General features: G+C 37.4%; 2 protein-coding genes across 2 annotated transcripts; both read right to left on the bottom strand.

Annotated features, from left to right (window-relative positions):
- Positions 1-1,406: 1,406 nt before the first annotated feature.
- Positions 1,407-8,964, bottom strand: LOC134141419 (matrix metalloproteinase-27-like). Its single transcript, XM_062577658.1, has 10 exons — positions 8,854-8,964; positions 8,271-8,509; positions 7,509-7,657; positions 7,286-7,414; positions 5,096-5,257; positions 4,769-4,892; positions 3,871-4,001; positions 3,430-3,589; positions 1,786-1,889; positions 1,407-1,584 (listed from the first exon to the last, which is right to left on the bottom strand). Exons 1-10 carry the CDS (start codon positions 8,953-8,955, stop codon positions 1,484-1,486), a joined length of 1,401 nt encoding a protein of 466 aa, XP_062433642.1. The 5' UTR covers positions 8,956-8,964; the 3' UTR covers positions 1,407-1,483.
- Positions 8,965-15,309: 6,345 nt separating this feature from the next.
- LOC134141410 (interstitial collagenase-like) lies at positions 15,310-21,326 on the bottom strand. Its single transcript, XM_062577648.1, has 9 exons — positions 21,160-21,326; positions 20,737-20,885; positions 20,519-20,644; positions 19,609-19,770; positions 19,079-19,196; positions 18,236-18,369; positions 16,734-16,893; positions 15,725-15,825; positions 15,310-15,487 (listed from the first exon to the last, which is right to left on the bottom strand). Exons 1-9 carry the CDS (start codon positions 21,309-21,311, stop codon positions 15,387-15,389), a joined length of 1,203 nt encoding a protein of 400 aa, XP_062433632.1. The 5' UTR covers positions 21,312-21,326; the 3' UTR covers positions 15,310-15,386.
- Between the last annotated feature and the right edge of the window lie 4,447 nt (positions 21,327-25,773).

Here is a 25,773-nt window from a genome sequence, read left to right as displayed (position 1 = left end):
TAAAGAGGGGTCAGATGAAGCTCACCTGAATGATGACCATTTCATCCTGCTTAAGTTTAAATTTTGTTAGGGTTCTGGAGTGTGAAGGTGTTCACCATTACTTGGGGTAGGAGAATAGTGTAGTGATTATGATGTATGCTTTACATGCTGAAGGTCTTCAGCTCAAGCCCCAGTGGAACCAGCATCAGGACACCTTTGGGAGGTTCGCCTAGATGAGCTCCAGAAGTCCCTTCCAACCTTACTGACTCTGTGACTACTTTTGTAGATTAGTGAAATAAAATACACGAGCCTCTATTTTGATTTCCTGATGGGACACAGGCCAATGGGCTTCTCACAGTGATAGCAATGACATAATGATAATCTTATTGTTTTTACTAAATTAGGCTGGTAAGGTTCAAATTGGGATCACTCTATTGCTCTATCTGGTTGTGCAAAAATACATATCAAAAAGAAACTCAAGCATGCAGCAGGTGGATAAAACAGCCAGATATATGAGAATTAGGGAGTAGGAGGACAAGCCAATATTAGTAAGAGCATGTTCTCACATATGTCCAGCTGTACACATAATATGACTATCCATCTCACAGTGATTCTGGGCCTCATTCCAGAATAAAATTTAAAGGAAATATTTGAAGAGGATAGAGCTGTGACTTCACAGATTCTGTTTGTTGCTGTGAGGAATTTGTTCCATGTACAATGGTAGCATGTAAAAAATATCTCAGATATATTTGCACTTGAGGCACATGCTTTTGCTAGCAGAGCAAAGCTTGTCCTCCACAGTGTGACAAAACCATTGTCAAATGAATATATTTCTTGAATAGGAGAGGGCTGATTTGTGAATGGATGTAATTCATAGATTCACAGTGATGTGTGAATTGATTCGAAATGCCCGCAGGTGGGGCGCTCCTTGAGGCACTGGAAAGACAGATCAGGATGAGAGTCTATTTGGAGCATTAGGGCAGGAGGGTAATTTTGGTGGCAACATATTGACTTAATGTGGAGAGGGTAAGGTTGCGGTTGTCAAAGACGAACAGGAGAAGATGACAGGAGAGAAGACATGGAAAAATAAATGACCAATGAAAAGCCTGATTTTTGAAGATGCTATGAAAGAAAAGGAGCATCACATGTTGGAATAGTCAGCATATTAATGTGATGTTTTTCACACATTTTCAGAAATATGAAACATCTTCAACAGATGAAGCAAAAAATAGTTAACACCAAACTTAAAATTGTTTATTGCCAAATATTTGAAAGCCCCATCAGAGTATAAAAAAAAAATTATGTTGGACATTCTGCACTTAATCACTTTGCAGATTTGTTCTGGACTTTGAAGGTAAAATAGAGCTGACATGATAATTTACTAAAATCATAGACATACATGAAAACCAATCCTGTTGCCTCTCCCATATAGCAGCAAATGTATGAACAACCTTTGAGAAATCTAGAGTGATTTTTATTCTTAGCTGCAGAAAGTTTAATGATGCTAACATTTAAACCAACTGTTACTCTTTATCTCACGGATAACTTTTTTAGCATTAGGGTCAAACTCCTGCTGCTTTGATCCATGGAAGAAGTAGAAGAACCCTAGAAATAAAAAAAGTGAAATTTTATCTTGTGCAAACAAGCTTCGTTCTAACAAACAAAGCTAGGAACATCACCTTCTATTCATAGCATCTATTTTGTTCCGTTTTTTGCAGAGTACAACAATAATGACATTAATAACAACTCTAAAGCATATGCTGTTTACAAATAAACTGATTTTACTTAAAAATACATTTAATTTACCTTTGTGTTGGAAAACAGCATCGACCTTCTGGCTAATTCCTGGAAAGTCATCTACTGTCCGTCTAGGATAACCCTTCTCTATGGATTGGCTGTTTTCATCATACCTAAATCATATGAAAGGAGACATTTAATTTGACAGCGTTTAGGCATCAATTCGAATTAAGCAGATGCTGAATTGTATCCACCATCTGTAGTTTGACTGGCTGCACTGGGACTGCAGTGAGTAACGTTAGCTGCACACATAAATGTTTGCTGGACTCTGGCCTTCGTGCTTGCAGCAAGGAGGTTAGTTCTTTGCTGACAGAGGCTGGCATAGCTCCAAAGTAGTGTCTGAAATGAGGCCAACTGAAGTAAGATGCACATTTTTAATAGCAGGGTTGAGATTTACCTCCTGTAACTTCAGTACTATGAATGTTAGGTTGCCAGTGGAAACTGGTCGGATAGATTTCCTCTGTAACGAGCGGGTGAATTTATTGCATGAATCTAAAATACTTCTTAGACTCTGATCTAGTGTTACACATTGTCATTTCCTGGCTGACAGATTTAGAAGGAAGAAAGGAAACCGACATATTTCTAGTTAAATCAAGTTCCTCACAGAGCCAGGAAATTTGTTACAGGATGGGGCTGAATTTGTGGGCTGAAAGAGGGACCTAAAACATTCTTGAAGATTTGAGGAACCCTCCCAAGAAAAAAAAAGGAAACAAACAAACCTTTGTTTTACTTCTTGGATACAAGCAATACTTTTCACAGGATCTTGAGATTGAGAAAATTACTGTTATTACATAAAGAAATGCATGCTGTAGTTTTCTTGCATGCCTTTGTCTTGTGACCAAGGCAGTAAAATAGCAGGGCAAGGTATTGTAAATACTCCTTCCAAAACTATCAAAAACAAAGGACAGGAAACCACATATGGCTGAAAATCCAGCTGGCAATGTATGCCTCATTAAGGAACCCACAATTAATCACCATAATCTGTGTTTAACCCACAATGTGCTCCTGATTGCCTGCAAAAGGTCTTTGCAGCAATTGTCCTTGCACACAGGAGCAATCTATCAGCTTGCCAAAGCTGATGTTTTTGTTTCTGTTTGCCTGGTATTTGGGTACCAACAGTTACTTATTCCAGAGAGTAAACAGAATTTAGAAGCAGCATATTGCAAATCCAGTACTAACCAGCCAAAGAAAGGGAAATAAACTCGTTTGTTTCTGAGAGAGATTAAGTGATCTAGGACTTTTCAGAAACTCGAGAAAACCTATACCAGGCCATCCAAAGCAGCCTCCTGCCAAAGAAGGTTAACTCTCAGTTCATTATTTTCTGTAGATGCTTTCATCTGTTTTATTTATAAAAATTGTATATATACTGGAACTTTTTCAGCTGCCAGGTATAATGCATCAAAATAAGTGTATCTTGAATGCCTGTTTTAACACACTATTAAACTCTCAAAAGTCACAGCTGTATTCTCCTCCTAGTGCAAGAGCCAGGTAAACAATTAATCCTATTTTCTTTGAAAAGTAGGATTAATATATTTGCCTAGTTACAGATCATTACCTAAAATCCTAATTTTTCCTTTATCACATGGATGATTTTAATTGCATACAGGTTGTATTGGAGTCAATCATAAGATAATGCTCATCATTTGTCCTTACCTCCAGTACTTGTCACCTATGAAAAAATCTGTTTTCCCAGTGTTTTTATTACAAACAGCTGCGTCAATTTTCTTAACACTTTTAGGGAAGCCCAATGTGTTGATATTCTTTGGGTAACCGGGCAATACCTGATATCCACTGATAACCCAGAAATTATTGCCTATTCAAAAAAAAAAAAAAAAAAAAAAAAAAAAAAAAAAAAAGGAAAAAAAAAAAGAAAAAAAAGAAAAAGAAAAGATTTGTGAAGTTCCACTAGTAATTTTGACAAGCTGAAAGAAAAAGATACACTTTCTCAGTGTAGGCTGTAGAAATTAAGTGAAATATCCCTTTTTTTATTCTTTGTAAAGTTAATTTTATGCATAGTTTCAGAAGCTACCCTTCTTCCCTCCCATTTCCCCTCAAATTAAAAAATAAGAATTTAAAAAAAATCTTATACATCACCTTTGAAAAATAAGATCTGATCTTTAGTATTCTCATATGCTGCTTGAATACCAGATGGAAGAAATGGCCAGAAGGCAGAAATTAATTCAAGTTCAACTTCTGAGTTATCAGGATACACACGCCATAAGTGTCTGATTTAAATATGAAACAATTTTTGTAGTAAATAAACTACAGATACTTCTATATACGCACAAGTATGTGAACAACATTGTGACTTACAGGTTTGCTCATGTCAGTGGGACTACCTAGATCAACGTATCAGAAGGTGAAACACTAGCCTCAGTGGGAACAAAAATCATGTTCTGTCTTGCAAAGAGCTGTACTGGCTTTCTTTTCTGGAAATGCCATTTTCATTGCTATTGACTGATTAATGTTATCAGCTAGAAGCAGCAGAAAAACAGAAAAATTCAGATGGTTCCTGTATCATATTGTAATATAAGAATAAAAGATTTATAGGGTTCCAAATGGGCTTGGCATAAGCTATTCCCTGTATACCCAGCTGACTTCCAACTTGCATATGTGAGTGGAGGAGAGATTGGACCAAATGCATTGTATAGATTTCTTAGGAAATGGTTGCAGTATTGAACTATGTCACTACGCACAATGTATGCCTCACATACTCTGTGTGACCACCTATATGTCCAAGAATAAAGCTATGCTGGGATTGAGATAGTTTCTGGAAAAAGAAAAGAAGCATATTTGGCATGTAAAAACATTGATAAAACTCCTGTTTGCTAACAGTTTTGTTTCCATGGACAATTGTTTCTAAAATCTATTTCACTGGTCTCACTATAAATCCCACTAATCATACTAAACACTGTAGTGTTCGATTTTTGTAGAAATCGAACAGATAAATCTCACAGAGACAAATGTCAATATCAAGAGGGATTATATTTACCTGCCTTTCAGAAACATGACTTCTCGTCGGAGTGTAGTCACAGCATCGAAAGACATTTGGGAGCCACATGTTTTAGGTGATGTAGGGGTGGCTGGCTTCTTATCTGGGGCATTTGGTGGAGATCCTAAGGAAGATATTAAAAAAAATTATATAAAATTTATGTAAACATTATGTTTTTCACACATATATATATATATCACTTTTAAAAATATGTATTTATATATATATTTACATATATTATGAGAATGTAATGATTTTAATGATCTAACTATGAAAGAAGTTGTTTCTCTCTTATTCTATCCTTTTTTAAATGGACATTCTACTCACCATAAATGGACTGAATGCCACTTATGTCATCTGGAGAGAGGGGAAATTCACTGGGGTTGACATAGGCATAGTTGGGGAACATCAAGGCCCTCTGGTCATTAGAATGGGAGAGACCCAGTGCATGGCCAACCTCATGAGCAGCAACAAGGAACAAGTTGAATCCTTTAAAAAAAAATGTATATAGAGGAAAAAATCAGTCTAATTTTGGTCTGAAAATGGCTTGTGTACTGTGAACGCACGAGGACCATTGCTCAGTGGTGGATTTCATACAATATACTGAAATTAATTAGGATATACATATGCATGTATTTTATATAGGACACCCAGAGGAAGGGAGTTTCTTTTGGCTGTCTTTCTTGCTGTTATCTCTGTTAGCAACTGAAAGTATGTGTGTGGTGTGAGTAGATGGCTGGGGGTGAGGGTGGGTGCAGCTCTGAGGAATGTCCTGGCAATGTTTCCTGGCTGAGCTAGAGCAGATTAGATGAGTCAGAACAGACTAATAAGAGAAGAGGACACACTCTGTGATACCTGAGGTACCAAGCTGTCATTCTGTGTGTCACAATCCTTCCTACAAACCTGAGAAAGAAAGGTGAGACAACAAATAAACAGAGAAAAAATAATATCAGCAAGATAGTTTCCCTTTTTATCAATAGGACTTTTAAACTTACAGTTTCTTTAAAGCCTTGTCAAATAAAGTATCTCTTAAAATGTTGTGCCTGTGCATGCTTTTCTCCAGGACCTATGGTAACTCTGCAAATAGGTAAAAATGGGATTTCCTTCAATGCACATTTAACTGCTTGCATCCATCAAGGTAGCACACTTTCCTGAATTGGGGAAGAATGATCATCTGCCCTACAGCAAAATCAAGAGCTAGAAATATCAAAAGACTGTCAAGATCACAGTTGTGTTGCACAGCAGATTTCCCAAGAAGGGCTGACTGAAGCCAAGAACTCCATTTCTCAAAAACAAAACAAAGCATCAAGTTTTCCACATGTATTTCCATTCCTTCCCTCTCACGAGTCCTCTGAGCTCTCCAAAGAGTTCTGTAATACCTCACTGTCGGAGTCATGGCGCTGAAGAGCAACACTAAAATTGGGGGTTGACCCATTCAACCCCAGTGTGGGGGAAACATTATATTTTTATCAGCATGATAAGTTCACCTCTGATCTCTCAGTTTTCTTCTGGCACACTAAACCCACATCTCTTTTCCTCATACAGTACTCTTACAACACCTTCCTGTTATTTAACTCCTTGCCTCTCATGCTTTGTAACCAAGACTCTCCTACTGCAGTTCCTCTCTGTTGTTACCCCTCCCAAAAACCATGGATGAGAAAAGGGTCTAAAGTACAACAGGGTAATTTTCTTGTGTACTGACAGATCTGTTAAAGGAAGTATATATACTGTATGGCTAGGGGGCTGAGGAGACTGCATAGGTCCCAGCCTGATGGTTGAGCACTTGGCATTGGTCTTCTGGCCTGAAGGTATGCATTTGTAGTCAGCTCTCCATGCTGCATCTCAGCCCGTGGGTAGCCCAAACAGCACACTGAGACTCCCAGCTGCTCGCAGGAAGCTCACATTGCTTTGAAAACACTTTCATGTATAAGTTAGTTCCAGCCTGAATGTACAGTAAAGCTATAGCAACCTATAGCTGGACCTATTTTGACATTATTAGTGAGGCCACTCTGTAATTGCTGGAGACTCTTATTTTTTTTGTTGTTTTTTGGGGTTTTTTTTTAATCTGATGAGGATCTCTGCTGAAGGCTACTACACAGGCACAGTATACTTCCTTTGCTATATGTGGCAGTGTCATGCTTCGTGCTAGCACATGCACCATGCACTCTTAGCAAATGAGGAAAACAAGAGTCAGAAAGATTTCACCAAAGATTGTGAATTTCTGGTGTGGATGGGCCCCACTGTCCCCAAGATAAGAGTTGCCCCTGTCTGTAATGCTCCTATCTGAAAAGGGTTTTCCCACTAATATATTTATGAGTGGTAAATATCTTCCAGAGTGGATCAGGTCAGTTTTTATATCATCATCTCTGTAAATGTCCTTGTTTGAGGATGCCCTCTAAAATCCTCAAGCTATGCTTGGTTTTAATGTGCTTCATCTCAGTGTGTTCTTTCACCTAACTAAAATTAGAAAGGAATTTGTGCGTCTGCATAATACTTTAGAAACCTTCTGTTACGTACCAGCTGAGCCTGCTGTCCAGTCTTCATCCTCATCAAAGTGCACATCACCACCAAAACCATTGCCAGGTGGAAAGGCATGAGCAAGCACACCAAGGGGGCCATCAAAATAGCGAGGACAATGTCCATGAGCTAAATACAATGTTGAAATAACTCTGAATTTGTGTCTTGATTATTGGAAAATATTTAAATTAATCTTACCATCAATATGCAGTCAATATGTTACCTTTGGTGCCAAAAGCAATCATTATATCTGCTATCCCCTCATGAATGCGAGTGAAAATCAGTGGAGTGACAGTGCTCCATACTTTAAATGCCTTCTGGATTGCTTTATCCACATCCTCTTTTCTCATATCTGGTGTGTAGTTCACAATTCTACAGTAATAAAGGTTCAAGTAATAATAATACTTAGTGCTGGCATGAAGAATTTCTTGCATATTGCCAAGATGATGAACTGAGATATTTAAGAAGAAATTTAACCTGCAATCCAATAATTCCCCCAAATCATCTTGGACAGTGTGAGCTTGAGGAATGTGATAACTTAACTGTTCCACATGGGTTTTTTTATAATAATAATTGTGGACGTGTTATCAAATTTTCTCTAAATAGCTCTTAGCTAACAGGTGCTCTCTTGGATGTGATGAAAATCCTCTCCTCAGATTTCTGTGACTACTAAGCTGTCAGTTACATTTTGATGATAAGAGGGTTCATGCAAGGTGCAATTGATGTTTCTCTTTTGCCTACAGAATATTTATTAGGAGTGATACATGAGAGACAAAATATTGCAGTTGACTTAAGAAAGGTAAAATACTCAGCTTGACTCTCAAAAATTTCTCTAGGGAATATGCATGACTAACAGTAGGGGAGAGAAAAACATTTTTGTTATCCTGACTGGAAATAATTGCTATAGAAGTTATTTAAATACAATAAATGTATATATCCACAAAACCACAATTTAATCACAGAAAAGCAAGTATGGAAATACTACCTGTATGTAAGCTTGTTTTTTTTCCATCCTGGCAAAGTAACACCATAGAGACCCACATCAGGAACTCCGCACCTGGGTTTTTTCATCATTTCCAATGTCTCAGTGTCTGGTTTTCCAGTCACTTTCAAACCAAAAAAGTCTTGCATTTTCCGGAGTTTTTCAGCTGTCGATTCAGCATTTCTCTTCCATCCAAGTTGCTTTGGATCTGGCTCAACTTCATAAAATTTATGTAAGTAGTCCTAATGAAAAGTTTAAACAAATACGTTTCACTTTTTGATCTGTTTATTACATAAATACCTTAGGACTGATAATATTCATGTGCTGTGCTGGCACAATCATATGCCTGTGACTACTCAGAGCCAAAACGGATGTTTTCCTGAGGATCTTAGCTAAACAGAAACAGACAACTTTGTCCCTGATTCTTGACATTTCCAGTATGTACAGATTTAACATGCTTTAATAAAGTTTGGGCATCAGAGGTGTGTGTAACAGCATAATCTCAGACAGCAAACTGCTGTGTAGGTTAGAACACATAGTTTGTATCTAAAAAGAAAGAGATCTCAGGAGTGGACGATATAGTTACCTGTAGGAGCTTTAGATCTTCTTCGTTTTCTTTCTCTGGGTGCACAGGAAGAGCGATAGAACCAGCTACACAGATTGAAAGCAGAAGTGAGAGATTCTGCATTCTCACACTCTACACTCTTTTTCTGCCCTAGTACAAGAACAGTCCTGCTTTCTGCTCCCTATGCATGGTCTCACACATCCCAATTTGTATGATTTTAGAGTGTTTCGTAAAGTCAGCTGTGGACTGAGTCACAGTTTATCATGCTCTGATTACCTCCAGACATCCTATAACACTATACTGACTGACAAAATAAAACTTAACTAAATCCATCTGATTTAAAAACATCTGAAGTCAGTATTTGAATACTCCTAAGCTGCTTGGCTACCATTTCAAAAGTGGCAGCCAATTTTAGATACTTCACACTGAATTTTAGGAACCCAAGCAATTTCACACCACATGAAATGGTGGACAAAGCAGAACCTTTTAGGTTGTCCCAACCCAGCTGTGTGAAACTGAGCCTCCAAATGTACAGACCCTTAAAGATGTGGTTGTTAGTACTCTCAGTCTGGTAAATGGGAGTCATGCATCAGATATGAATCCCATCCAAAAAAATTAAAATTTTTTAGGAGAAATTATTGCCATATGCAAGCAGAAAGCTTTCTTTTTGAATTGATCCATAAAATCAGAGTGGATATTTTGAAGAATGAATGAGAAGCTTTAATCAACCTCACATCCCTGCTGTAACTCTTTGAAAAGGCTGTGTGTTTCCTTTAATTATAACGGTGAAATACAGGTTCTGCATAAGTAAAAAAAGATTTTATTTCATGCCTATTAAAAGAAGTATGAAGGTGCTGCTTCACTGAAGTTTTAGCAAGGTTAAGTTGTGCCCAGCCTAAAGTGTGTGAGTAATCTTGTATCTCTGCCTACCTTTATTTATCTATCTGTCTGTCTGCTATCTATTTATCCATCTATTTAACGTCTGCCATTTCATCAACAAATCTTTCTTCAGTTTAACCACATTAACCACAGGGGATATGATTATTTCCTCTCTTAAGTAATTCGGAAGAGAGGAAGTTTCAAGAATCACACAAGCTGTGACAAATTGGAGGATTTCATCCTGCTTCTGGAAGGTGCTGGTTGAGCACCTTCCTCCTCCATTGGTAGCAATGGGAAATGAAGGTGTTTGGCACCTCAAAAGAGCTCTGACGGGATGTGCTCATCATTTGAAAAAATACTATAACAAACAATCTCATGTGGCTGTGGCTTTTTCAGGAAATCCTTGTTTCCATGTTATTTTTCGTTGTCAATTGCAGCCAACTTTTCTCTGGGTGGGGGTATTAATGACGAATTTCATTGCCCAAATTTCACAACATAGCCTTGTTTATTAAACTTCATAGTGTTTATCAGCTACAGTAACAAAAAACCCTCCTTACTTTGTCATTATTATTAATTGCATTGTGGTAACGTGAGAGATCATGAGACTTGGATCCCATTCAGTTCTCTTACTGATGTACAAACTGCGACAATGATTTTTCTCACACGGCGAGCGTGACCGCATTGATCCTGGAAATGACGTGCATTTATGCATAAATAGATGTTTTTTTGAGCTCTACCTACCATTATTAAACTGAAAAATTTGTTGGTCTCAGAGATTTTAAGTTAGAAGGAATTATTGCAGTGCTATTGTCTGACCATATACATGACATAGGTCACAAACACAACCCCCTGCTCAGTGGCTTTTATTCCAAGTATAATTTCTGATGGCACTGGAAAAAAAATTGGGGAAAAGATATTTATTTCTTATTTGAATTTAATTTTGTAAAAATCAAGGGAACACTATGAGCAGATTTGAAATGAACCAGGAGAGGTAGTTATCTTTTTTCCACTGAGGCTGGTCATCCATTGCCCAGAACTGCCTGCTGTATAGTACTGGAAAGACAGCGCCAATGAGAGCAGTTAGGTTAAGATTAGTTGCATCTAACTTTAAATACTTATTGGTTAAGAATTCTTCTATGGATAACAGAAACAGGTATCTCTGGAGAGTGATTCAACCAGTTATCCTAGAAGAGGATCTCTGTCTTTCTTCATTGAATGTAGAGAAAATGACCTTCATATTTGTTCCGAAAACACTTTGTTGCTACGTGGGAGAGGCTACATGGTTCAAAGCCTGTGTTCTGACTTTAAGTTTCTGCCCTTGACCGTCTGCACAGCACAGCAGCCAGTTCCAGCTGCTCCTGGGAGAGATGCCTAAGTGCAGTTTCTCACAAAGAAAAGCCTGAGAAAAGAAGAAGCTGTAAAGCAGCTGTTGATTATGGTTCCTTAATTCTTTGCATTGTTTAGAGTTGATGGATTCTCATCTGCCTCATGACTTCTTCTTGTGGTCCTGCCATTGTTTTTATCCAGACTGTGGTAATATGACCCATGTCTTAACTTGGAAAGGTCACTGCCTGTCCTCATCACATTGGAAGTACCAGGCGACACTACACAGAGAGGCACAGAAATCAACAACACTGCTGTATCATGATGATGATATCAGGAAGGATTCAGTGGTACATAGTGTGGGTGTCTACATGTGAGATAACTTTTTAGGCTTGCATAATAGCCAACACAAATCTAGTCAATGCATATCAAATGGTATCAGGATCATGCTTAATCTGACCACGTGTAGGAGTTAAATTTACAGAATCAGAATCAGTAAGGTTGGAAGGGACCTCTGGAGATCATCTAGTTCAACCTCCCTGCTCAAGCAGGGTCAGCTAGAGCATGTTAGAGAGGGTTGCATCCAAGCGGGCCTTGAACACCTCCAGAGGAGACTCCACAACCTCTCTGGGCAGCCTGTTCCAGTGCTCCGTCACTCTCACAGGGAAGAAATTCCCCTTCACACTCAGACAGAACTTCCTGTGCTTCACTTTCTGCCCATTGCCTCTTGTCCTGTCACATGAGACAACTGAAAAGAGTTTGTCCCCATCCCCTTGACACCCTCCGTTCAGGTACTTGTACACATTGATAAGATCCCCCTTCAATCTTCTCTTCCCCAGGCTGAAGAGGCCCAGCTCTCGCAGCCGTTCCTTGTAGAGCAGATGCTCCAGCCCTCTGATCATCTTTGTAGCCCTACACTGGACGCTCTCCAGTAGCTCTGTGTCTCTCTTGTAGTGGGGAGCCCAGAACTGGACACAGGACTCGAGATGAGGCCTCCCCAGGGCTGAGTAGAGGGGCAGGATCACCTCCCTCCACCTGCTGGCAACAATCTTCCCAATGCATCCCAGGAGACTATTGGCCTTCTTGGCCACAAGGGCACATTGCTGGCTCATGGGCAACTTGTCATCCACTGATCACAACCCTCTGAGCTCTGCCTTTCAACCAGTTCTCAAGCCACCTCACTGTCCACTCATCTAACCCACACTTCCTGAGCTTCTCTAGGAGGATGTTACAGGAGACAGTGTCAAAAGCCTTGCTGAAGTCAAGGTATGCAAAGTCCACTGCTCTCCACTCATCTTCAGCCAGTCATGCCATCATAGAAGGCTGTCAGGTTGGTTAAGCAGGATTCCCCTTTGGTGAATCCATGCTGAGTACTCCTGATCACCTTCTTTTCCTCCATATGCTTGGAGATGACATCCAGGATTTCATTTAAGATGAGCTGCATAGCTCTCAGGAGTCCAAGTGTCTTGACCAGCTCCACTGACTATGGCAACAGCCTATGCCTGAACTCACATGAAAACACTTAGGCTGAAATTTAGCTGCCTAAGTACTGATGCCTTGTTTTTGAGATAATCTAGTGAACCTGAGACGCTGACAGAAGACTGGTGAATGTGACGCAGGATGCAGAGGGGACCTGTGCCTCTTAGACTTGCAGCTGGAGGCCAAGTAGAAAACCCTAAGGTATCTTAATGGCACTAGATACCTGATCAGGCAGCTGAATTGAACTGATACTTAAAGTTTAATCCCACCACAGATTCAACAAAGCCAAATAATCACTCAGTTTGAATGAGAAAACATGAGACAATAGCAAATGGCTCAGACAGTTTATCTGATCCCTTTCAAACCTTTGGCAAAGACTACAGGCTGTGAAGGCAGGATTCAGTCACCTAAACATAGGTATCTAGAGGCACTGTGGGCTCTAGAGCTCAGGGGAGTACTGATCTGCCAGAAGTCCTGTTTCATACCTGCAGGGGTATCTTGGATACCCTAAAGCATCTCAAATACCCTGGATGAATATATTTAGGCATTTGGATCCCACTCTGGGTGAATCTGTTTCAATTAACAGTGATGTGGGCTTGGACTGCGCATGCAAACTATTACAATACACCAGGATGTGCTACTCTAACTATGGTACAGTAATTAGCAAATAGGACCATAAACTTACTAAAAGAGTGTAAACAATTGCAGGTGATTGCATGGACTAAGGCTGATAACTGTAACCATATTAGATGACTCTGCAAGATCAAAAATCTTGGAACTAGAGCTTGTGCTTCCAGGAATGTGATATAGTGGTCCAGGCACCAGACGTGCCCTTGTTGTAAATGTGTGGGTGAAGTTGAGTAATCACTGAACTCATAAAGATAGCAGACAAAAGCACTCAGATAAGTACAGAGAAGTGTTTCTCAGAAGTAAATCATTTTATTTTGAGCCCTTGGTCTTGATGCTTGAGGGAAATCCGGGATACTTTACAGGATACCAAAAGTCACAGACTACAAATGTTTCACTCTAAACTTCCTCCTCTCTTTAATCTCTTCCTATTCCACACGTCATAAATTACCCTTTTTCTCTCTCTTTACTGCAAATTATAGCCTCCTTTTTACTGTGTCCTATTCAATATTCCCTCCACTCCAAAAGTATCAGCTACTTCTTTCCTTCTAGAGAGAGGTTAGTAGTTCCACTTTAGCTCTGAGGAGCTGCTCTCGAGTTGCTTTGGGGTCTGCTGTTTCTGTTCCTCATCTGAAGAAGATGTGTGCCCCAGGGTTTGCTTATTTTTTAATTTATGATAGGTCTGATAAGACATATTATCTTTCCCTATAAATACTGTGTTGCTGTGTCTGTATACCATCTCCGCTATAACAACATAACCAATTTAGATTTATATACTTTTAAAATAATTTTTGTTTTAATTGTCTTTGGTAGTTTAGTATCACTGGCTTACACAAGAAAATACAATTAATTAGCACTGTTACTAAGACTTCATATTAAGGAATTGGTACCTAAATCACCTCCTGTGAAGGGCACACACATAAATTAATTTCTTCAATAAAGGCTTAGATTTACTACAATTTAATGTTTTACTTTTTCAGGATTTATAAAGAATATCATATAGTCACCTTTATTTTCAATAATGCAATTTCGTATTTTTGAATTAAACTGCGTTTTGACTAATTTTTTCCCCTGAAATTAATAAATGTAAGAATTACTAAGTCTGTTCTTTATTTACATGACATGAAATTTGATAGGATCCTAATATAGACAGCAAAGTAACGAAAACAATTCAAATGATGCTTCTATACTGTTACACATTCTTTTCTCAAAATTCAATTACTGCTATTATAGGATCCTGATACCTTTCTCTGAGGTATGTCACATTCTAGAGATGATCTATCTGACAAGATACATTATGTGATTGTTATATGACTTCTCACGTTACCAGCAGTGCTACAGAAAAAAAAAAAAAAAAAAGTGAAAGTGAATAACTGTTCAAACATCATTTTAATTGAGGATATTTGAAAAAAAAATAAAGTAGTCTGGATATAAAGCTGCCTTTTTCATGAGTTTTTGAATGGGAAATATTCTTGGACTAGAATTTTTTCAGTAAACTTCTCTCTCCTTTATCCGCCTGGAATCAGAAGGAACTTAGAAACTACTAGAGTAGTCAGGACCTGAAAGAGCTTTGAGCAGGGAAGTGCACCCATCCATTATATAATGTGGCTACCTGTGATAGCAGGGGACTGGTTTCAGTGATCTCAGAAGTCCTTTCCAATCTTACATTTTTTTCAGTCTTAAATCCAGTTTAAATCCCCAAACAGGAGAAAAGCATCCATGTTTGCTACGATCTATGTCCTAGAGGAAAGGCTAAAAGAAGAAGAGGGCCAAAGGAGGGCAGAAAGATGAAATGTGATTTGTGGGCTGATGGTAATAAGCCCCAACTGTCCTAACTACACGTAGGGTTTTCAACAGGGCTTATGTGGGTAACAGAGCTCAGAGCCGGCTGGCTCCTCCTTTCCGTGACTTGAGAAAAGGATCTGATATTTCACGCCAGAATACATTTTTTAATGTTTGGAAGCTAGACTTGGCTATTGAATATTAGTGCAAATCAGAAAGCATAGACAAAATAATATGACAAATATAGTTTATTAAAAGTCTTTAATCTAGCAAATGAAAATATAATAAATTATGCAACTGTACTTGTATTAAAATTTTATATTAAAAATATTAAGATCATAATTCCACAAGTCACTGGACATAAATCATTGTGTCAGAAAACCACTGTGACATGATGGTTGTGAAATGCAGAAAAAAATCCATCACATAAAAATGTATAATGTGCATATGAAAAGCCATTGCAATTAGCAATCAAACCAGCTGTTGCTCTTCATTTGTCTGACAATCCTTTTGACACGAGGATCAAACTGGAACTGAGTTGTTCCATGGAAGAAGTAGACATAGCCTACAAATAAAATTGAAACCAATTATATTTTATTAATGGCTTCTTTTCAGTACTTTGAAAAACAATTAACCTAAACAGTCCATGCATATTTACTGTTTTTCATTTCCATCTCAACAGATTTGCATCAAGATTAATAGAAGCCTTTTTTTTTTTTTTTTTTTTTTTGAAAATAAATGCTCTTATCTACAGATGCCTAAATATTCAAGTAAAACCAGATTAAAGATGTATTTTACTTACCATTTTTCTGGAAAGCAGCATCAACTCTGCCAATTTTTCCAAAGTCTGAGACTATTTTCCTGGGGTAACCATGATCCATGGATCTTTTGTTTTCATCATATCTTAACATAAGAAACATCATTAAAATGTATAAGGAATCAGGTAAAGTCCAAAGCAAATTTAGACACATGAAACTCTGCTCTTACTAAAAGTCTAATAAAGGTAAACTAAATCAGCTTTTTGAGTCTTCCTGTTATGTATTAATGTTTGCCTGTTATGAGTGTCTTGAGGTTTGAAAATCCTACCTTCAGTGGAGTTTGCAGCAAAGCTCTCAAAGGTCTTGGGAGCTTAGATCAGAAATATATTCATACATTTCTGGCCTATCTACAGCCTTAGCCATTAAATGCATGCAAAATGATTTTCTCTTACTGGCTATGGAATATTCAGTTCAGTATAAAAGCAAAGAGCAAAGCGTGGGAATAAAAAGACTGTAGCACTAACATATTTGTATTAGTGTCAACCATGTACTTATTAAACAAAATTACTGTCTGAAATTTATCATGAACTTTTCATAAATTATAAATACTACCAGCTGTACAATCACAGATTATATATAACTTGATGGTTCATAGGGAAATTCAATTATAATGCTTTTTATTAGCAGTTTATTCTGCTTGAGATGTGAGTGAAAAATATACACTCTCATAACATTACCCAGAAAAGCTGCACTGTTGTGGAGAACGAGTGAGTAGTTTAGTAGAAAACAATTCTTTTACTAGACAGATGGTTCACCACTAGCAAGTAATTACATTCCCAGTACATTAATCTAATGAATGTAAAAAAGTCCCATAGAAAAAGTGGTATTTCCTAACAAACACTTCCTAACAAAATAATGTTTAAACTTCCACAGACTCCTTTTTAAAGTTCTGGGGTCTATCTGATTTAAAAATTATTGCATTTTCATTTTATAGTAATACATCAGTCCTCAGGGGGAAAATACACTTCACGGTAGCTGAACATTAAATCTTACCTCCAGTATCTGTCAGCTATAAAGAAGTATGTTTTTCCTGTGGTTTCATCATTGTAAGCTGCATTAACTCTTTTAATAGTCTTTGGGAATCCCAAACGATAAATTGATTTAGGATAGCCAGGTGCAATGTCATAACCTCTGAGAACCCAATATTTATCCTCTGAAAAATACAACCACATTTCATTTAATTGTTTTTGCTATTAACAAATAACATTTAACTGTATTTTATATGAGTTGCAACCAGAGCCAGAGCTTTTTAGATGTAAGTATCATTCCTTTCAGTTTATTACGTTAGCGAATGGTTCTTCTCCTTAGAAGTCAGTGGAAGTGCACTTTGCTTTTATGAATAAACTATTAGAATCATAAGGTAGTATGGATAGTAATTTCCTCAGATTTTATTCAAAAAAATACATTGTATCTGGGTAACAATTTGGGGATAGTTCAAGTGTTAATGCACTGATGTTTGTGAATGAGATGCTGGGATTTCATTAAAGTCCTGTAATACGTTATGTAGTCGTAGTCATAATACTTTGAAAGCTGGATAGATGTGCATGAAATTAAACAATTAAGGAGTGCATATATCTGACCAAAATTCCTTGATAATTATAGATGTGTTGATCCTCTTTGAATACTCTAATATCTCATAGACTGTAATATACATGTAGTGAAGCTATTTAAAGTAGGAAAAATATACTTGAGACCTTTAAAACAAAGGACTGATCATTTTTTGAATGAACGAACAACTTTCCCCTCACAGCACACTTTTTCATTAAGTGCTGTCAACCCTATGTTCTTTACTCATTTGTTGTAGAAAGCAGTCTTATTCCTCATATGTAGTCTACATTTCAAAAATGTGATAAAATATTACTAATAATGTGAGTTTTCCAAAGATTTCCAGTAGTCTGTCTTGGGCTTTTGAAAAGTAATTTTTAAAATTACTTTTTGAAATCTTTTTCCACAAAATACATTTTGTTTTGCCTAAGTCTATGAATTATTTCTCTCATTCATTTTTAAATCTAAACTGCATATAATTTTTAGTAAGAGTCTTATTTTTTTATTATTCCATATTGCAATATATGTTTAGGTGTGCTATCAGTGTTATCAATGCTTTCCATGTTAATAGTAACAACAGTAATAATACTGTCCGGCCAACTATATTTGCCACTTGACTTCAATGTTAAGATTCAGCAAAAATCCTTCTACTGTCAAATGCTGTTATTCAGAAAGAACTAGAAGATATGAAGACGAGAAACTATTCTCATGCCTTGCTTTTCCTTAACTAAGACAGAGAAACAAGTTTTCATGCATATGACTTCTGGAGATTCCTTCCAGTACTATGATTCTGTGATGCTCTGGTTTAATTATTTGCATGTCTTTAAAAGAGCCTGGTCAGAGAACTCCTCTTTTACACTGATCTTCTCAAAAGAACCACTTTGACATCTGTAATTGCACCGTTTGCAGGGAAAAATTAGAAAAAAGTAGACATTTTCAGATTCCATTACCTTTAAAAAGTAGAACTTCATCCCTTTCAACGTTTTCATAAGCAGCTTGAATTCCTGATGGCAACTTTGGCCAAAACAGTGAGATAAAATTGAGCTCTGTCTCTGTCCTCTGAGGATGTTTGCGCAGCATATATCTGTTCAAAGAAAATTTATATGTTGAAATAGTTTCACCACTATCATAAATGTAAAACAATAATTATAGCTTCTGGAGTATGACAGGAGGGAGACGGGTATATTTACATGGTGATTTACTCTGTCTAAATTCATAAATACCATCTGGATATGAATATCCATTTCTGATGAATGTAAAGGAAGTCAAGGGCAGCTGCACTTTTAACTTTAATGGCTCAATTAGATACCAAAACCCAGGCAAAATTAATATGAGCCCTTCTATTCCTCTGTACAGCAGTAAAGCTGAGAGTTGTTTTCAGCTGCCACTTGATAGAAATTTTTCTACATTACTGTTATTTTCAGTTCTCTTCCTGTTCTTTCATTGGGATCTAGCAGAAAAATGATATTATGGGTCACATGAACACATTGTTAAGGAATAATTGGTGATAAATCTGTTGTGGTAATAGCTAAAACAGCAGAATAGTCAGAAAATAACCCACAATTCCTAATCTCCTTCACCAATATTGTCAATTAGGGCTCTTGGGAATAAAAGATTGGAGAAAGCCAAGGAACATTTTTGTCTAAGAACTATTCCTTGTGTAAATACATGGTGGTTTTCTAGTGCTTTACTTTGTACTGTGTTCCAAAGGGACCCTTTTCCCTCAGGTATTATAGATTTTTTTAAACAACTGAATGCTTTGAGGAGATAATATCTATTCTCATTATTGTTACCTGCCCTTGAAGAAGAACATTTCTCCACGCAGTGTAGTAATAGCATCAAACGTCAAATTAGGGTCACAGACTTGTGGAGTCGTAGGTCCTGTTGGCTGTACAGGAGCATTAGACTGTCCTATAGGAAGATCAGTGAAGAACATTTTACCTTTCAGTATAGAGAAATATAGACTAAAGCCAGCGTTCAGAAGCTGTGTAAAGATACCAAGAACCTTCCTTATAAGGAACTACAGGCAACACTGTTTTAAAATAGGAGTTTGTCATTTAAAGTCAAGCTTTTAACATTACTAAAATCAGTTGTGTAAAGCTATTCATCTCCTCCAGAATGAGATTTTTGCAGAACAGGATTTCAGCTGAAGTTAGCCTTGTGGACTTTTCCTTTTTTTTTCTGTTATTGAACAATGATTCAACAACATTTACACTTTTCATTTTGGTGAAAGAAGCATATTTTAAACATGCCTTAATTATTGATCATCAGACCCTCAAATAGAAATATTAACCAAAAATAATGAGATGTTTATTTTTCTTACCATAGATGGCTTGAATGCCATCAATGTCATCCTGAGGAAGATGGAATTCTTTAGGATCAGTGTAGGCGTAAGTTGGATACATCAGTGCTCCAGGATCAGTGGAATGAGACAGACCCAGCGAATGGCCAAGCTCATGGGCAATAACTATGAACAAGTTGTATCCTGTGGGATAAAAATCATATGAAATGGGTAAAATCTGTTTCAGTCTTCAACACAGTTGACTAAACAGGAAACACTTTTATGCATCTTCCCAAAACAGTCTACGGCTTGAAAACAGACAGTATGTAATACTCCCAACATTACAACTGAAAAAGATATTGTAAGAGAAGAGTTATACAAGTACTCAGGGCATGTCAGGCATTAATTATGGTCTCCTCGCCCTTTGACTAGTGTCCCTGTGTCTTAAACACAAAGCCCATTTCTCCTACTACTACTTAGGCTGCTTAGGATCAAGTATTGTTCTAATGATGTGTGTGGCAGTGCAGTGATACAATAGAACAGATCATCATGAAAAGCACTGAGAAGACAGCTTTGGTGATGTACAAGCATCCTAGTTAGTACCAATCTTTGATGTGCTAGGTTAAGAAAGTTAGAGATTTTGACCCGAGAACTTTACAATCAGATCTTCCTGTATTCAAGTTTAGACTTTGATTGGAGGAAAAGACATTTTTAAGTACTGATTTCTTTGCTGTTATAAACCACTATGACCTAAATATCTTTTTTTTTTTTTTTTATCAGAATAGACTCCTACAAAGAAATCTCTAGAGAAAAGGGAATAAAGCAATTAAAAACAATATCTGCCACTTTTACCATTTTTTTGCCTGAAATCAGTCTTAGGAACTAAGTATCACATGAGCAAAGACTGTATGAGGTAAAACTGTTTAAATAGATATAGCTACAAAATCTCTACCTTTTCCATCTTTTGTCCAGTATTCCTCATTATCAAGGTGCACATCTCCACCAATGGCTTCACCAGGCTGAAAAGCGTGAGCCAGCTGCCCATTGGGGCCATCAAAAGGAGAGTTGTCTTTGTGGTCTAAAATGAAAAGGAGAAAAATAAATTAGAATCCTAAACTATTTCTCTTGTTGCAAGTGGCTATTTATTGTAGATAAAGATAACAGTATTACCTCTAACAACAAAAGAGATCATTATATCTGCTTCTTTGTCCTCAATCTTTCGGAAAGTGAGTGGTGTCACGTTGCTCCAGACACTGAGAGCTTTTTGAATTGCTTCATCTATATCAGCTCTCCTCATAAGTGGGGTATAATTCACAATCCTTCAAAGCAAAATCAATATGTTAAGTTCTTACATAGTGTTAAGAATTCAGTGATTTAGTTGAAATCTGTACAAAGGTCAGAAACATTAAATATATCTTTCATGAATGAAAATCAATGGCCTTGTTTTAGATCTTGCCTTCTAGAATGTCTGTCTCTTTTCAGAAATCAGATAATCACTCTAGATGTCCAAATATGACATAAAATGTCTTACTTTAGGCTCATTAAATTGGAAAATTAGGTTTATATCTTTTTGCATCAAATTGGGAATGTTACCTGTATGTGAGATTATTTGTCTTCCACTTTGGATTCCCTTGTGTAAACATATATTTTCCAATATCAGGGACACCACATCTGGGTTTTTTCATCATATTCAAAGTGTCAAGATCAGGTTTTCCAGTCACTTTTAGTCCAAAGAATTCCTGCATTTCCTTGAGCTTTTCAGAAAGAGGGTTTATACTCTTTATCCTTATGTGAGGCTGGTCATCTTTTTGAAGATTGTAGAAATTCTGTAGATAAGTCTGAAACAGAATTTAAAAAAAGAACATTGTGGTGCATCAGAATTGTGTTCAGTCACACTTAATTTTTTCTGAATAGTCTTATATTGTTCCTATATTGACATGTCTTGTGTTTGCCAGGAGCTAGAACTGTCTATTTTCTCCAGAAATTTATACAAAGAGTCGGATATGACTTACAGTTTTCATTATATGTATCTGGATTTCTTGTTTTACTGATGGATTACATGGAGAAAATATTCTTGAAATCTAATATATACTATTAGTAATTAATTCCACGTTTATTTTTGGTGCCCTGTTATTTCACTGGCAAAACTTGCAAAGAGAATAAAGACTGGCAGTTAATGCCAGAGAGCCAGGACTCCCATGGAAGCCAGTGGATGCTGTAGAGGTTCAACATTTGGCAAATACATTTTAGCAGCTAAATACGATTTTATTAATCCAAGTCTTCCTATTAATTTTCAGTAATTTTGATGCTAATAGATAAAATGTTCCATCTATACAAATGTAGTATTTCTCCTCGATTTCCTTTTTATTTCAGTGTTCCAGGAAAGGTCTGATTTAGCAAAATACTGAAATGTATGTCTAATTCCATCAAATGAGTTTCTTCCTCTATATTACTGACACTAGTCATGTCACAAGTATCAAAGCACATTCATAAAAGTAAATTTGTTGCTGATTTTGACTATTATTTCTGCACAGCTAGAGGAGCCTTATTAATAGAACTCATACTTCTGCATTATTGTTATTGTTTTACTATATAAAATCTGACAGAAATAATCATTAATTACAATATTGGAAGAGAATTTATGCCATTTTCAATGAGTTTTACGTGAATAATTGTCACAAAGCCAGATTAACAAGAAAAGTTTTCTCTTGAAACCTCTGCAAAATGATACATCTTTAATATGAAGTCATATTCTCTGAAAAGAAGTGCAGTTATAGTTATCTCTCAGACTATCTCCTGTTTCATTTAAAACTTAATTGAAAAATATTTACCTCCACAAGTGCTATGGTTTTTCCTTCATCTTCTGGAGCCACAGGAAAAGCAGTGGAGATTGCCACATACGGCAACAGGAGAAGCAAAAGGGACTTCATTCTAATCGTAGGTCTTCTACTTCAGTTACACTGCTAAATCTTTATCTGCTGAACACATTTCTCAACTCTGTTTATATAGGTAACATGCAAATCAGTGACAGTCTGACTCATATTGTATAATATCCTCTGATCATTAGAAATGATGCATAACAGTTTCATCACAAGGGAGTGACGCAATGTACTTGATTAATGTTGGTGTCCTTATTCTGCCTGAGACTTCTGTTTGGGACATTTTTGTAATGTGTTTGGCAAATAATGAAAATTTTCAGATAAGAGGAGGTGAATTCAGAATATTTATGGCACGTGATCTTGAAAAATTGGAGAAGGAAATAATCTATAATTCAGTAAAGTCAATGCAAAGATCTGATCTTAGCTAAGAATAATCAGTATCATAACTCCAGGGGGCAGTTGCCTATTAGTTAGCAGTTCTGTCTAAAACCATCTTGTGATGTTAGCAAAACTGAGCACTAAAACGGTTCAATAACTTTCTACTGTTACTAAAAAAAAAAATCAGTCATGAAACTGAGATGCATAAACTGGCTTCCCATATGTAAGACATATGAAATAATGCTTATACTCTTAGAAGACCTCAGCTACAATGCTGTGTTTGACATGATCAGCTAGAAAGAGTCCATGAAGCAGGAATGGTTGTAAGTCTAGAAAAGACAAACTGAAGGAATTGTTCTGTGACTCTGTGATCAGTGTCTCATCTAGGGAAGACTGAGGGGAGGCACGACAAACGTTGTTAAATAAATGAAATGTTGTTCCTAAGATGGAAGCACTAACTCCTCCAAGACTCTAATACGGTCTTAAACAAAAGTGATTAAGTTTCAATAGTAGGTTTGGGCTTCAGATGTCTGAATATCTGTGCTATTTGAGATGCCCTATGGAATCCCACCTCATCTCTAGCTACCCTGGAAGGACATAAGTCTCCATGGGTCCTGTGTCATCACAACCAGCCCTATGTGGATGTCTCAGATAGGTATGGGCAAATGAAAAATGCTCTAAGGGATCCAACTTTAAGTGTTTGTACACGTGTTTGTAGGTGGCTATGTGTGACTTAGGTGTCTAAGCTCCCATTTTGGACAATGGATTCTAGAGAGCAATTCACCTGACATACAGTATCTGCTTTAAGATGAAATGAATCACTCTCTAGACTCCATTGGCTGGATCAGACAGATCTATGTTGACAATGTAAGAGTTAAATACCCAGAACACATACAAATCACTACAATGTAAACCCCTGAATTCATGAAAACACTTTTAACTACAGGATAGCCCCAGAGTAGACAGCTTGAGCTGGCTGATTATTTTCTAACTTTGGAAGGTGTCAAGATATCTTTTGGAATGCTTTTGGTTTTGCTGTTCTTGCCTTACATAACCAGCCTCAGTGGAAAACCTTTAGAGGTCTCTCCCGGTTTATTTTTTTTTGTGATTCATTGTCTTAAAGGAATACTGAAAATGTTACTGTTAGAACAAGAAAGGCAAATATGAATCATTATCATTTATTTCTGATATCTGAGTAAGTTTTGCTCTGAAGAGGCTCAATGCAGGGTGAAAACTTTCTTAATTGGCCTGGGAAATAATTCACTTATTTTCCCCCAAATCACAGAACAATAATATACTTAGTATATGATTCTACCCTCATTGCGATGTAGCATCCCATCTCCTCCAACTTACATCAATGTTCAGCACAGCACATATGCACTCATGGAAAAAGTGAATCTCTTTGTGCCTTCCAAAGTGCAGAGTGACAATGCTTTTTAGGAGTGATTCAATAAAGAGAATACAGGACATTTCAAAAATAGAAGAAACAATATAGTGCTAGTATTTGAAATGGCTGGTAAGATAATTCTTCAAAGTATACAGATCTTCTAGATGCAAAGAAATTCAATCCCATGAGTCATTGTCCAAGAAATGCTATTGTTGATTATCCTTGATCCATCATGATTTTCAGGCATAAAAAGAAGTGCATACATTGAATACCTCTCCAAAGACTTTGCATTGTATTTTTGGTTTGCTACAGCTCACATGACCCTGGGATTTATGAAATGCTGTTTAATTTCTCTAGTTCTATTTCTAAACTAGCATTTTCATTGTAAATATTTATCCCTCATTTGATTCTATAAGCTAGTTTATATAGTTTCTGCTACAATGACTCCATTTTTTTTAGTAGCTCACTTATTTCTTTTATCATTTTTTTCTTTTATTTTCTGAAGGTATAATGGACACAGTTAAGCACATGCAGACAAAGAACAGAACTGGATTTATTAGAAGCATCCACCGGCTGACACAGGAACACTAACAAATCATGTGTCACAGATTGCACAGAAAGATTCTGCTGGTAGACAGCTTTTTTTGTAGGGTCTTCTGCCAAATTTTAGATATTACCAGGAGGATATTGAGTAACGCAAAGCGGGGGGGGGGGGGGGGGGTTGGTAGGGACAGCTTGTTATTTTCCATGTGACTTTTGAGTACAGTCTTTGAGTAAAGAGTCCTGCATTCTAGCACTGCCTGGAGGAGCTGTTTATACATTGGAAAGATCATTTAGTGAAAATCTTAAACAGCAGCAGGAAAGGGAAGCAGAACCAATCACTTCCTTCTTTTTTTGGAATTTCCCAGTTTTGGGCTACAAAGCTGTGTTCCCCTTTCGTGAATTTCCTACTGCATGCCATTCTGCACATCTCCCTCAAATTAGGGAAGGGGAGTCCTGCAAGGCAGCTGGCACATTGCCACCCTCTCCTTTCCAAATACTTGCCTTTAGAAAATGCCTTGGTATTTAAAACTCAATAAAAGGAAACATGAATATGCCAGAATGCAACAGATACTCCCTGCAATATGTGAGAATTTTTGCTGAGTGCCAGCTGGTGTCTGTAGAGTTCTTGACTTTGCCTGTGGGACCATTGGGGTAGCAATTACTCCCCCCACACACAAAAGGGTGCAGAGGCACAGTGGCTGGAGGGGGCCCCAGGAACCCTGTCCAAACCACTGGAGCCCTGAGCTGTCCCCTCCCAGGGCTGTCCCAAGGCAGCTGCCAGCCTGGGGCTGGGGCGACGCTGGCAGCATGAGTGGCTGGGAGAGCCTCCCCCGGCACCAACTGACCACAGGGCACTGCTGAGGAGTGGGACACATGAGGGGTGCTGGGGGCTTGCACAAGGTTTCTTATGTAGTATTTGGCAGAAGGACCAAAGGTGGCGAAAGGAAGAGATCAAAGTGGTTTGGGATAAAAGGTGCTGGTCGTGTGCAGGCAGATTGCTGGTCAGTTGGCTCATCTGGG

The sequence above is a fragment of the Rhea pennata genome, chromosome 1 (genome assembly GCF_028389875.1).
Source record: "Rhea pennata isolate bPtePen1 chromosome 1, bPtePen1.pri, whole genome shotgun sequence".
NCBI lineage: Eukaryota > Metazoa > Chordata > Aves > Rheiformes > Rheidae > Rhea > Rhea pennata.
This window is presented reverse-complemented; position numbering and strand designations above follow the sequence as displayed.